Source organism: Euprymna scolopes, chromosome 22 (genome assembly GCF_053919585.1).
Source record: "Euprymna scolopes isolate OS-2025 chromosome 22, ASM5391958v1, whole genome shotgun sequence".
NCBI lineage: Eukaryota > Metazoa > Mollusca > Cephalopoda > Sepiida > Sepiolidae > Euprymna > Euprymna scolopes.
In genome coordinates, this window is record NC_136503.1 from 117,046,519 (window position 1) to 117,062,181 (window position 15,663).

At 32.6% G+C, this 15,663-nt stretch overlaps 1 protein-coding gene across 1 annotated transcript in view; it reads left to right on the forward strand.

Annotated features, from left to right (window-relative positions):
- LOC145243682 (integrator complex subunit 13-like) overlaps window positions 1-15,663 on the forward strand; it is a 1,170,185-nt gene that overhangs the window by 1,119,254 nt on the left and 35,268 nt on the right. The window contains exon 14 of the mRNA XM_080106736.1: window positions 2,185-2,409. Within this exon, the coding sequence (XP_079962862.1) occupies window positions 2,185-2,409 (225 nt within the window). The remainder of the gene's footprint in view (window positions 1-2,184; window positions 2,410-15,663) is intronic.

The window sequence follows — 15,663 nt, forward strand, 5'->3', positions numbered from 1 at the left end:
GATTGAGATTTGTCTGTCCAGTTATGTCTGCTAACCATTGTGTTCACGTGTGTGTCAGGATGGAAAGTATTTTCGCTGTTTGAAAAATATGACAGTTTAGAGATCATTCAAAATGCACATTTTCTTTGATAAATCAACAAATATATTGATTTAACTTCTAATTTTTTACTTAGAGCAGCAGGCTACTCAGCATTGCTCAGTCATAAAATACACTAATTATAATATTTTAATTTATGGAGATTTTATATTTATTACTATTGAGCCAATTCTCTTACCCTTGTACCCAATATCTAGTAGTGATTTCAAAAGTTAAAAAACAATAGTACTTGGGTGCCATCAGCTAGAATTGAAACCAAAACATTCAGTTTCATAGTGGTATTTACTACCATTTGGCCTAATGATACATGCAGATCAAAACTTTACAAACTAATGTACTTTAACCTACAAATGTATATTTGGACATGCATGATTCCAATTTTCAATTTTGACCCTTGGCATCTATTTTTTCTGGCTAAAAATCAAATTTGCTCCACAGGTCTGAATGTCTCATGTATCAATTTTATAAATCTGTAGATTAAAAATTGACACGGTAGTTTGGTAGAGACAGTTCTGCATAAAAACATACACAGGCAAGTTCACTTTTATAATATATACAGATAATACAGATGCCAATTTCAGCAATTGTGCAACTCTAGCTTCGCATATGATCTGATTGACTATTTGCAACTCCTTTAGCTTTTTATGCTTCATTAATTTTCATTTCTGTAAGGTTGACAATAACCATGGTCTTCAGGCTAGGATCAAAGTGTAATACTCGCTTGATCCAAAGTTTGTGTGGTATATTAAAATAATGAATCTTTATATATATATATATATATATATATATATATATATATATATATATATATATATATATACTACCAGAAAAAAAAACAGTTTCTAACAATATCTCCTACCTTTGTTGATGATGTCATATGACTTAGCTGTTCCGTTTTTTTCCATTTACACAGGCATCAGATATTTATCTGTTACTTTTTATGGCTATCTTTGAATGTGTACAAAGCTAATTTTTATGTTATCAGCATAAAAGATTTATTTGAATGACATTTATTTATTACTAGCAAAGTTCAAATAAATTTAAATAATAGACATTTCATTCATAAATCTTAAGAAAATGACCTAGACATTTCATTCATAAATCTTAAGAAAATGGGACTGTAAATAGATGGTATGCTACTAAGACTGAGCTTTTTTTCCTTAAAGCCTTCTCAATCACCAGTTGCTACTACTAGTAACACCCTACCTGTGAGCTCATCACTCAAACTCCTTGATTTAACAGTCATAGGCCAAATAAATTGGCACAAATACATTGAGGACATTGTTAAGGCTGCTGCAAAGAAGGTGAGCTTTCTCTCGATTGTGCTAGAAAATTACTCACATCGGAAAGTTTCTGACACCCTTACTTACCATCAGTTGCCCATGTATGGAAATTGTTGTCACATTCTTAGACAGGATCCAAAAATGAGTTTCCAACCTAAAAGGTCCTGCATTGTCAACCAAGTTCCAACTTCTGTCTCATCGCTGTAATAATGCATCCCTGTACTTGTTTTACAACTCATAACGCTTGTGTCCCCCTCAACAAGCAGCAAAATCCCACTCCTTTACTATTGAGGTTCCTAGATGCTGAAAAGCCTTCTACTCTAATAGTTGCTTCCCTTGGCTAGATTTTGGATTTCCTTCCATGTTTCCATCTTCCATCATTTTTTAATTTTTAATTGTTTTTTTCTTGGAACTTTGACTTACACCTGACACTAGAAGACACCAGCAATGTTAAAGTTGTAGTTGTTGAACTTGGAGTTATCTTCTTCTACATATTTAGTTATGTCCCTTGTCTAGAGTGGATATTCAATATGGCGTCTGGCTAACAGTAACACGTTGGAAGTACTAAGTGAACTAACAAGACCTTTATAAGGAAGGTTTAATTCAAATGTGTGTTCTGGTACTTTAGCCAACATATATTATTATTTCTTGTTTATTCAACATTGATTATTTTCCTCATTCCAAGGATGGCACAATACTTCCTGAGACACCCTTGTGCTAAGTATTTACACCTAATACAGTTCACCAATTGTGATTTGTCCAATGTTAATTTCTTTTTTTGATTGGCTTTTTTTATTGTTTCAGAGAGGAACAGTATCGCCAATTCTGGAATGAACTGGAAACTCTTATCCGACTCCATTCAGAAACATCTCCGATGCATGGCAAAATTCTTGAATGCCTGCTAGAGTGTAAAAAGCCATCTGAAGACTCTAAGACAATCATGTCACCGAAACGAGCGAGTGAGAAGGCAGCACCCAAAGAGAAAATCGAAGTAACAGAAGTGGAACAAACTTGGAAAGAACTCGATAAGTAAGTTATTATTTCTGTTTTGTGAAGTTATATTTTTGGTAAATGTGAAGATGATTAGGATTGTTGTACTGATACAGTTTATGACATGCTAAAGCCAACTTTGTATTTTCTTGCTGTTCATGTCAACAACTGGGAGCTGAACAAGCATTTAGCCAATCAAATTGCAAGACAGCAGATGACAATTTGTAAATGAAGTAAATTATAAAATTGTGTCAAAAGAAAATCTGAAATTGCAAAATGAAAAATGTTTCTCAGAAACCCTAACCTCTGACCATAAGCATAAAAATATATAAGGAATTATTAGAATAATCCAATAAAAAACTGTTATTTTTTATGAATATTAGAATAATCCCATTAAAAACTTATTTTTTTATGAATATTAGAATAATCTCATGAAAATCTTATTTTTTATGAATATTAGAATAATCCCATTAAAAAACTGTTCTTTTTTATGAATATTAGAATAATCCCATAAAAATCTTATTTTTTTATGAATATTAGAATAATCCCATTAAAAACTGTTATTTTTTTATGAATATTAGAATAATCCCATAAAAAACTGTTATTTTTTTATGAATATTAGAATAATCTCATGAAAATCTTATTTTTTTATGAATATTAGAATAATCCCATTAAAAAACTGTTATTTTTTTATGAATATTAGAATAATCCCATAAAAAAACTGTTATTTTTTATGAATATTAGAATAATCCCATAAAAAACTGTTATTTTTTATGAATATTAGAATAATCTCATGAAAACCTTATTTTTTATGAATATTAGAATAATCCCAAAAAAAACTGTTATTTTTTATGAATATTAGAATAATCCCATAAAAAACTGTTATTTTTTATGAATATTAGAATAATCCCATTAAAAAACTGTTATTTTTTTATGAATATTAGAATAATCCCATTAAAAAACTTATTTTTTTATGAATATTAGAATAATCCCATAAAAAACTTATTTTTTATGAATATTAGAATAATTCCATAAAAAACTGTTATTTTTTATGAATATTAGAATAATCCCATTAAAAAAAACTTCTTTTTATGAATATTAGAATAATCCCATAAAAACTGTTATTTTTTATGGGATTATTCTAATATTTTTCCCAATTCTGATACAATTACCAATTTAAATTATTTTTTAATTTCCAAATATTTAGTTATATAATTGTTGGTTTTTGAATTTTTGGATTATCTTATACCATATGTGCATATATTTTCGCAAAAGTACACTTATGAGAAGGGGGTGGGGTGTAGATTATACAAATTGATTTTTCTTTAATCTTTTGGTCGATTCCTTATTTTCTTATCATTGTTTATCAATTATTCACGTGTGTCATTTTACCTGTGCCTTTTCGTGTGCTATTTCTTCAAGTGTTATTGTTACCTAAATCCGTTGTTATAATCTATAGATTTTATTTTTACTGGTTATTAAAAAATGATAAATGTTTATTTATCATGCCATTAAGACCAGCAATGGAAATTAATTTTTAAAGAACAAAAACAAATTTTAAAAATCAGTTTTATAGTTGGAAATAATTATTTCTGATTTCAATACAAATTTTGATTACCGAAAAGTTTTGATTTTTCTGATTTCTTTTTCTGATTAATTATCCAAACATTTGTAATTAGCTATACTTCTGTATATATTCTCAAGAAGGTGAAAATGGCATTAGACAAATAAATACATCAAGATTTGCTCGAGTGAAGCAAAACTGAAAACCTGTAAAATTTTAAAATGGAAAAAAATACTAATACTACTACTACTTGATCGTTTATTGTCCCTTGTCACTTTCAAGTTTGAGGATGGGACGTTTCAGTCATCAACTTGGTCAAATGGCTTCTTTCCACTAAATTCGATCCATTGCCAATGTTTCTGTTAATCCATAATGTTTCAGGTTTCGTTTGATATTATCACTCCACCTCTTCTGGGGTTGACCTCTTGGACAGGCTCCAGGAACATCAAAGTTAATTATTCTTCTTGGCCTCTTGTCGAGTGCCATGTGTTGGATATAGCCAAATTATCTCAGTCTATTCCAATGTAGGGTCTAATCTATTGAATTGAGGAGGAGCATATCCATCGTATCATTAACGTAAGTTAAATGAAATTTATTGGTATGTTCTTGTAAAACGTTATATTATTTTTTTTTTATATGAAATGATATAAAATTATTTCTACAATCAATGTAGCAGGTTCAACAAGTCCTGAAAGCCACAGACTGGAAAACCCAACTCAAGTTTTGCTCTCAAGTATATAGCTTTTCACTATGCATGGATATTCATTAACTATGGAGAAGCTATATTTTCTACATTTCATTGTGTGTGGGTGCATGGAAACCAAATTTGAGAACATTCCTGGAGACCAACTAAGAAAGGTACTACCTTTTTGAAAACCTTTTTAGTCCAGGTTGAACTGAATTAATCATGTGAAACTATCCTGGTCAAAGGAGTCTATCTTTGTATGGCTGCACCAACAGAGATATGTTGGTGTGAAATCGTATCATTGTGATAACTGTGCCACAAGATTCTGCATATAGTCACATCTCTGTTTGCAGTAGTAGAGATCATGTTGTCTTTAGATCCTCAAAAGTGTGCTCCGGTGCCTTTTTGAATGAGTAATAATCATTCACAGTAGGCGTTAGTTATTAATTCTCTGCAGAGAATTATCTTGGCTTTAAGAAAAGGGCCATGGCAGCTTAAAATTTAATACATTTAAAAATAAGCAAGATATAATTTATTTTCACAGTTTGTTTCAAAAATTACAAAACATGAATCATTGGCATCATTGGCAAAAATGTTCATTTTATCTGTGGACAGAATTTTAGCAATTGCTCTTCTTTCTTGTGATGAAAAAAAAAACGAAATAAGCGTTTAACAAAAAGAAAGGGGGAAAAAAAGATTCAACAAAAGGAAAAATACAAAAAGAATATAAAAGTCACGTGTGCTAGTTTACCCCAACCCATGACCCGCAGCCAACAGCTTTTGAAGGTTATTTGACCTTCTATACTTTGGCATCAAATGCAACATGTTATTGACAACTAATCTGATGTTTTCGTTACTGAAAATGTCTTTATATCTGGACTTATACATAAGGGAAATATCCTTTTAAGGATAAAGGGTAGACACAGCAAACAAACATCTTGGGGGGTCATTTTTGCTCTTGGCAATTATCAAAGTTTTTCTTTTAGCTATTACAGCATTATTGGCGATCTGTTCCGTAGCCAGGATGCCTGAAACCTCAGTGTCACTCTCAATATCTGCAATATCATGTGTCATGCACTGGTGTCTCTTTGTTTTATTATACTCTGACCTTTTTGACCTCACACAATATCTCTTCCTATCTTTTTTATGGAAACTTGTTTATTTTTCAAACTTTGTGTTATTTCGACCTGTACTTAGTTCAACTTTTGTTAAGATTAACACTAGCTGTCACTATCCAACATAGGATTGTCCATTATGTATGACTAGGCACAATGATGCTTTAAGAAAACATTATTATCTTGCATTAATTCCTAATTCGGTCTGAGATCATGCAAAAGTAGACAATTTTCATGTCCTTGTGCCATAATCATACCAAAGTAGCCTTTAGCATTTGGAAAAATGATCCACTTAACTTCTAAATCCTGTTACTGCTAAGTAATATGTAACAATAAAAAGGTGACTGTTAAGCATTGTTTGCCTAGTCCATCTGAGTTTCCTGGTCACCCCCCCCCCTCCACTTTAATTATTCAAGCAATAAAATGCAGCAGAAAGAAGAAGAAATCCCTGTGGTGAGAAATGTTTAACTTCTTCTTCTGATTGTCTTCAGAATCTGGCACAAAGCCACACATGTTGATTTTGCAAGATCAATTTTGGTAAACCCTGTTGCAACGTGATGAGAGTCATTAAACACTAATTGCCTGGTTTGAAAACCTGAAATGACTCGTTCTCCATAAAACTCGAAGCAATCAAGCTGGCATTACCAAAAAGACATATATTTTCTTTGGAAAAAAAAAGATTAAGCATAAAAATGTTCTATAAATATAAAAGCGAAAAAATTCTTGCAAACTGTAATTTCTTTGATAAACAAACCCCTAGCCGCCACCTTCCCTCCATTCTCCAAAGTCCACGTCATTTCGTTTGTCTATCTGTCTAGTTCCATGTGGCTTGGGTTGCATAAGAAAATGTCAGCCTATTGTTGATGTTCTTTGGATAGAAAGTGCATGAAAGTTCCGACAATCTATTTGAAGTAATCCCTCGGAAAATAAAAATCAATGGAATTGTCAGAAGAGCAAATGCAGGGAAAGTCTTGGAGATGTCAGAATGTTGTGTCGAGAGAATTGTAAGGTCTCAGTGATGTGTGGAATGATTAAGGGTTATGAAAATTGAACGAGAGAGATGCTGGAGAAGAGAGGAGAACAATAGGTAGGTGTTTTATAGGAAGAACTCGGAGAGAGGAGGTGGGGATTTATTAGAACAGGCAAGAAGTGGGCGAAAGAGGACTTTACAAATAGACCGAAGAAAATGAATAAAAGAAGATAAATATGAAATAAAAATTGTTTCAGTCTATAAGGATTTCTTCCTTCTTAAAATAAATTTAAAAAACTTACAATGCAGAATAGTTTTGATTTAAAAAAAAAATGCATATTATTAAGTTACAAGTTTAATGGCAAAGTTACAAATTCATATTTTAATTTATTTTGTTGTACACGCATTTTTAATTGAAATACCTTTTGTAAATAAAACGATTTACAAATAACGCCCCTTTTTTTTAATAATAAAACATTTTTTCGTTATTAAAATCTATGATAGAAAAGTTATAAAAGTGCGTATTATTTTATTTATGATTCAACTGCAAGTAAAAGTTCTTAAAAAATCCTGTGTTACTGAATAAAATGTTCCTTTAATCAGTGCTGATTTTGAGGTGCTTGAAATCCAAATCATCTAACTGTTTCTCTCTTAAGTTGAACTGACTTGATTTTCAATAGGTTGTGATCTAGACTTGATTTTCAATAGGTTGTGATCTAGACTTGATTTTCTAAACCGCAAGTGAAAAAACAATTTGTTTTTTCACTTGCGGTTTAGAGAAATGTAAATTCTATACCATTTTTTGAATCACACCTTTACACCACTGCACATTTATTTTAGCCACATTCTTAAAACTTTAAAAAGAAACATGTATGTTTGTTTTTACACACGAAACGCTTCACTAGTTCAAGAAAATTAAAATGTAATTTTAACTCAAGCATATAAAAGCATCCAGATTTTAAACGAAATAGTAATCAAAAACTGCCTGAAGACGACTGATGAAACTCAGCTGACAGTCCTTGCAAAAAAACAACCAAAAGGGAAAAAAAGATGAACGAAAATGACTATGGAACTTTCTTGCACAGCTTTGACCAACAAATAAGAACGACAATTCGAAAAATTGAAAAATTTCAATAAAAGTTCATTAAGCAAAAGCACTTCATGCTATTTAACAATACTTATCTGAATGAAAACATGCTAAAGACTACTGTTAAAATCATTATTGGAATTTATTGTTGTCAATTTTTGGTTTGTGATGCACTTATAGGTTTATATGCTTTATTATAGAGATAAGTTTCCCGGACCATATACATGCAAACAGGTACATAATAGCATATATTTGTCTGTATTGGTGGAGTATTTCATTCTCAAAGCCCTCTAGTTGAAATACTTAGTTATTGCTTGGGATCAATTATGTGGTTGGTTTCCTTATGTAACACTGCTTTACAATAATACTTCTTGTGGGTATATATCAACATTCCAATTACTAAAGTACTAGACCCATAGGAATAAATTAATAGAGCTTATCAATAAATACATGGATAATGGAGTCACTACCAGAAAAGAAAAAACGACCATAAAAACCTAACATAAGGAAGTGGTGATGAGGGTATAATATTACTTCAGATCAAAGTGAAAACTTAGGCAAATAAACAATCGCCAAGTTAAAATAATACAAATATCTCCTTGCTGCTACAGCTTCACCACATGGGATCATACTTCCCCCTCTTCCTTTCCTCACCCCTACTCCCTTCTTTCACCACACCTCCCTCCAAAACCCCTACTACTCACATTCACAAAATATACACCCCACTTTCTTCCAAAGCATAAACCACACTCAAATACCTTATAAATAAAACGAATATAATTTTGACTCTCGTTTCACTATCACTCATTTTTTGGTCTGATGAAGTAGTCTTTTTGATTTGGGATTCCACTGAAACATGTATGCACATATGTAACCAATAATGTTTGTATATACCAGCCTTGTCCTCTATTGAGCACTCTTTAATAATCATGCAGGTTTCATCAGATTTACATCTAGAAAACCAATCTATACAACCATTATATAGCTATATGCTCAGTCTGTTAAATCCAAAGTAGCTGAGCAGAGGCTTGGTTCCCACCAGTTTTGGCAAATAGCAAACAGGATCCTGAACAGAAGCGTGCGTTCTATCCCAACCATCATCAATGGACCTGAGGTCATCTCGTCAGCATCAGACAAAGCCAAACTATTTTCCAAGAACTTTGCAGCTAATTCTACCCTATGCAATGAAGACCATCAACTCCCTGTAGTTCCTCCTATAACAGACAACATGCTATGCAACATACAAATATCTGTGCGTGAGATCGCCAAGCTAATCAAGAACCTTGATTCCAGCAAAGCAACTGGTCCTGACGGCATTCCAATTATAGTTTGAAAAAGCTTCAACCAGAACTTGCCTCCATACTTACAAAACTGTTTAAGCATTGCCTTAAGAAGTGCTTCCCAACACCCTGGAAAACCTCATCAGTATGCCCTGTATTTAAGAATTCAGGTGAAAAGTCATCTCCCTCTCAGTACAGACCAATAAGTCTCCTTTATATCATGAGTAAGTTGCTGGAATCCATCTATATATATAAAAGGCAAAATGTGTGTGACCATTTCGTGTATGTCTTCAAAAGGCTTTTCTCGCACACGGTTCCGGGGGCGTTACGATCGCTTACAACTGTTTATATGAGTCCTAAATAATAATACGTACGATTTGGCTAAGTGCGTCACATCTAGATTTATTTACATCGACTTTTACAAAATTATTGCTATTTTGGCTTCTCGCATGTTGATGAGGCTTTTTCGTATTAAAAGCGAAACTAATTCAAAGTTAACAACGAACAACGTTCTCGGCATTGCGCCGGGAAATGTCCAGAAGCAATCAGCTTTGATCAATGTTGTACATCAGACAATTGTTATTCAATCTGGACAATTGGGAGCTGGTTCCCCTCCCCACAACATCTGTTGGGGAAAAAAACAAAAACAGTCAAACTTGGGTAAACAACTGCATGACTTCTATTTGACCTTCTTAATTAGGTCAAATGGAAGCAACAGAGTTAACTTTTATTGCGCACGCCTGTTTTTATAGTTAAATAAATAAATAAATTAAAACCTGCTTAACGTTGTCTGTCGCCGTGGCTCAATGGTTAACGTAGCACGTTTTTTTTTTTTCACACATTAATTTCCAACTTAAGGGTACGGGTTCGATTCTCATACTCACATACCAAAACATTTTTTTTTTATTATTTAACACCCCCGGAGTTTTTATTTACCTCAAACCACCAGGACATCGCCGGGTACCCCCCCCCCGCTAGTATTACATAAAGAAGTAGTCAACCACCTCAGCAGAAATAACCTTCTTAGTGACATGCAATATGGTTTCCGTTCTGCTAGATCTACAGCAGATGTGCTAACAGTTATATCTCATAGGAATAGTGAATCTCTTTACAAATGCTTCCTTTCTAGGGCAATTGTTCTTGACATAACAAAGGCCTTCGATAAGGTATGGCACAAAGGCCTACTTCACAAGATTTCCAGCTACGGTATAACTGGAAATGTTTTCTGAATTATTAAATCGTTTCTTTCTGATAGGCTCATAAGAGGAGTGGTTGATAGGCAAAAATTCAGAGGCCTACAGTATTAATGCTGGAGTCCTTCAGGGGTCCATCCTGGGCCCAACTTTCTTCTTGATCTACATCAATGATCTCCAAAAACACATACTGTAATCATTCATTGACGTCTATGCTGATGACACAACCGTCTATGGCAATACATCAGACACATTAATTGAAATGGATGGCTCTCATCTTGGGGAGGTTCCATGTTTTGACAAGCTTCTGGGATTAACCTTTATTCATGATCTTAAATGGAACATGTACATCAAGTCTGTTGCCAAGGTTGCTGGAAAAATGGTAGGATCCTTCTACCACTCCAGAAGATATCTCACTGCTGATACAATTCTCTTTCTATATAAAAGCCAACTACGTCCAAGGATGGAGGACTGCTGCCACATCTGAGCAGGAGCTGCTAAAAAAAGCCTATCCTTCCTTGATAGAGTACAAAATAGACTTTCCTGCAACCTCTCTCTCACAGAAGAGACGTTGTGAGCCTGTCTTTGTTTTAGCGTTATTTCCATGGCAAGTGCTTGTCTGAGCACCAATCTCTGGCCCCCCCTTGCCAATCTTTCACAAAAAACACTCATCTAGCAAACCACTGTCAATAATTTTCCCCACTCTTTATCTGTGCCTAAATCAAAACGTAGATTCCAGGAACAAAGCTTTTTTCTTAGAAGTGCATGCCTGTGGAACTCTCTTCCGTTTGCCTATTTCCCACCTGATAAACTCCTCCTTCCTGATAAACCGCTCCCTTAAGTAAGACACTTTATCAAATCTCCATTACTAACGATTACTACGATATCATCCCATTGATTACTGTACATGCAATAACCCTTATCCTCGAGTGGCTTCCGGGCCTTGATAAGTGGTGACTACCATGTCAAAGAAAAAAAAAACTTTAAAATATTATTGTTATGATGGCCCCTTTAAGAAAAATGTTGAGCCCTCTTTAAAGAATTTAAAAAAGCAGTAAACCTAAGTGCAAATGCAATAAATTGGGGTTCTTTGTCCTAGAACTTACACTTAATCTGCATATAAGGTACCTATATATTCAGCTCTTCAATTAAATTCAACTTTGACTCTCAGACATTGAGTTAGTAAAGAGTATAAAGAACATTAACTTTTCTAACCCCAATTAACCAGTTAACTTTATTATATTTATTGTTATTTATTAACTTGTTATAATATATATTTTCTTGTGGTTTCTTAGTATTACCAGATTTTAAGAGAAGAATTAGTCTGGTGAGATAACCAGTCGAAGGTGCACTATTTGTCGTATGAGTTAGTGTATAGCCGTGTTAAGAAGATCTTATTGCGCTTTCAAATACAATGTTATTTTGAATATTAGGTTGGGATTTAGTTGTAAGGTAAAACATTCTCATGCCAGATTGTCCTAACAAATCCTTGTAAAGAACGATTTTTTGTTACCCCTCCATGTAGAAAAGTGCCTAGTTGAGGATGAAGGAATTAATGTTTTTAGCCAATTTTTTTATATTTGTCGTCCGAAGGGTCGAGCTTCAAAATGATACTGATCTCATGAAAATCCATTGCCTCAATCAAAAGTTTTTGCGAGACATACAAACATACATACATACATTTAAACAGACAGGTGAGATTTATATTATAGATGAATCACTTCTTATCAAGGGCCAAAGGCCACTCGAGGATAAGCATTAATGAGCGTTGGTGACTTAAGTTGAAACTGAGCAATATTTGATTATGTTAAGAAGACAGCTCAACAAGAATTTAACAATAGCATGTTGTAGTTAGCTGGGAAGCAGCCTCGTGGTATTGTATTTCAAAGACTAATAGTTCTTGGAAAGAAACATTGCTCATGGAAATTCCATTTAGTTTTAGGTACACATAGGATGAAACGGAAATTATTTACAATGGTTGTAGAAACGAGTTTTTGCTGTGATTGTTTTACAGAATTATGATATAAATCGGTCCAACAGTGGCTTTGTTGCTGTTAGGTTGAGATATGGTCCTGTTCAGTCTTAGAAGGTTAACTCTCCAGAGGCTTTTCTGTCTTACTGAGAAAAGGGTTAGTTTATTACTGATATTTACTTCCTTCTCATCGCAAAAAAATGTGGCACAAGGCCAGAAGGTAGAGAGAGTTATAAAGAGCACTTTGACTTGTTGAAAATTGCCTGAGCAGCCCATCGGTATTCTCTGGTTGGGCGCCTCAGGCAGTAAGCAATATACTTAGTCCACCTGAAAGAGAGGAGGCAAGGCCTGAGAGAATAGATCTCCTCGGACTACTCAGGATAAATACCTTAGCCCAACAGATAAAAGCCAATAAAATGGCCCTCTTTCTGTTGAACTGAATGTCGAGATTGGAACCTCAGCTAGTATGTCATTGTCAAAAGTTTCTAAACAGCAGAAGTTATGGAGAGACTGCTTCTATGTAACGGAATGCTGACAGGGTTGGTCAGGCATTTTTTGTAGGCTAGAGTGCGCTTATCTTAGTGTGCTAGCTTCTCAAAACCACACCTGACCTTGTGTCTAACCTCCCCTGAAGAAGAGATAAATAATATATTATCCCTCTCGTCACCAGGTAACCATGCTAGTTATATTTCAAATGCAGTGAGAGAAATTTCCAATTATAGACATAAAAAAGAGAATAGAAAATCAACGACATCAACTTATTTTATGTAACAGAAAAAACCCCAAATTTTCTGATTTGGGTGTGAAAGGAGATGTACCTTATTTTTTACTTTTAATTTTTTGTTCTGTAAACCAATTTTTTATTAAAAAAAAGAATTTCTCTTCTGTAAACCAATTTTTTATTTAAAAAAAGAATTTCTGTTCTGTAAACCAATTTTTTATTAAAAAAAAAGAATTTCTCTTCTGTAAACCAATTTTTTATTTAAAATTTTTTTTATTATGTTCTGTAAACCAAGAAAAAACAAAAAAAAATTAAATTGTGTTCTTAAAAAGAAAAGAAAATATATTTTATTGTTCAGGCAAGATTTTTGGTCATAAACTTTCTCAAATTATTTTTCAAGAAACACAAAAAATATTTTTCTTTTTTGATGTTGTTTTTTTTGTACAGTTCAATCTATTTGCTTATTTTCCCCTTCATCATAGTATATTTCTATCTATATATATATAAAGTAGTACTTGTATGTTTTTTGTTTCCAATGAAACTCTGTTGTTTATAAAAGTGTTGAAAAACGAGTAGAGCTGTATCATCGTATATTTTTTTATTTAAACAAATATTAGTTACATATATGCATACATGTTTCAACTGCAGTTTTTTAATCCCCGTTTTTTTAGGCCATGAACTAAGAGAAATGAAGAAGTAACATTGTTGTATATTGATTAGAGTATCTATTCTTCTTAGCTCAATCAAAAATGACCCGAAGAAACTGGAATTTGAAAAACAATCTTCTGTATATATAAAGTTAGATATGTGTATATGTTTACGTATTTCTATGAGCATGATCATCTCCTTAACTAATAAACAGATCATTATAATTGTGTGATATATTCTAGGCAACACAGTGAGTTATATGGACACATGTTTTTTTGTTATAAACTTTACTGTTGTGATCCGGTTTAATGGGTTACAATTATAAGGTGAAATAGTCCCGGGGGTTCACAGTAAGTGGTTAAACTATGAGGGCAGAAATGTCTGGCACTATATAAGCCAGATGAATCCATATTGTCCATGGATATAGGGGTGTAAACCACCATCAGAACATTTACCATTTAAGGGGTGCATCTACCAAAATTCGCATCTGACCCTAAAAATCTTTTAAAATAAGTTAGATACAAAAAAATTTAATAGAGAAACAATTGCTCTGCATTAAATTTGGAGTTTTATTTAGTAATACATTTTTTAAAAGGACTGGTGCGCATGAGAGAGTGTTAATATGTATAATCGTGGAAAATTCTTAACTATTGAACTTATCGTTATGAATTATGGAATGCATATTCTAAGTAACAGAGTGAATAGAATTGGTACATTCTACTTTTTGTAAACTTTACCATTCAAGAGAATGCCAACGAAACTGTACTATACTCCCCCACCCCCAGAATAGAGAAAAATATTAAAATGTAAAACTAATGCCATATTTATTGCTTACACCGATTCTGGGATGAGTATTCTTTATTGTGGTTTACATATATCATCATGGCCGTCACTTGAATGGAGTATACGAGTTTCCAGGGCTTCAGTTGTGGATTCTCATATGAAAAGATAGTTTAATTCAAGATTCACACATCCTATCACAATTCGGGCATACATAAATCATTTGATAGTTGTGTGCATGGCTGATTTTCACGCTGCACTAGTCTTGCTGCTCTCAACTTGTCAGCGTTTGCTTTTGAACTTTTCCACACCAACCTTTATTCCATTCCTTCACTCCTCTCTACCAAGTGCACTTGCCTCTCATATTGCTTGATTAATTTTACACTTCTTTATATCCTCCTTCAAACAATTCTTATACCATTTCTTATGTCTTCAAACTCTCCCACATTTTGTTCAAAATAAAACTATTATATATATATATATATATATATATATATATATATATACATACATATATATATATATATATATATATATATATATATATATATATATATATATATACATACATATATATATATATATATATATTCATGGATGTAGGAGATTTATAGATGACCTTATATGTATAAACGTATTGTATGTATAGAATTGAATTGTGAACATAGAGAACAACCGGCTACATTTCTGGATTTATAAAATATTTGATAAAAGAAACTCTTTCCCCTTTCAAATAGTGCGTATCCCGCATAAAGATAGTACCTGCCCTGTTTTTATGTTTTATGGAACCATTATGCCAGAGTTTTTGAGAATAGCTCGTGTTACTTTAAAATTAATAGATTTAATACCACCAGTTTCTAGTTTAGTAATAAGGATGATAAAACAAGGTAGGGATAAAACTAAAATATTTAAACAGTTAAATAAAGCATTTGTTCGTTATCCTGATGCTTTTGAATCGTATAAAATTAACCAGAATATATTAATTAAGGAAATCCAAAACTATATTAGTAATGTATAAAATGTATTTAAAAAAAATGTATATATTTATAAATATTTTTAACCTTTATATATATTTAATTTTCAATAAATAAGAATGTAAATATACAAAATACTAATCATAGTGGGGGTGATAAGTAGCCAAATGGATTAATCCTAATCTTATAAATGCAAGACTGGTAAATTAAAAATATATCCATTTTGAATTTGGAAACAGATGAATCTCACAGGTAAGAAATTCATTTTTATAACATGAATAGGTTAGATAAAGTAATTAAGAAT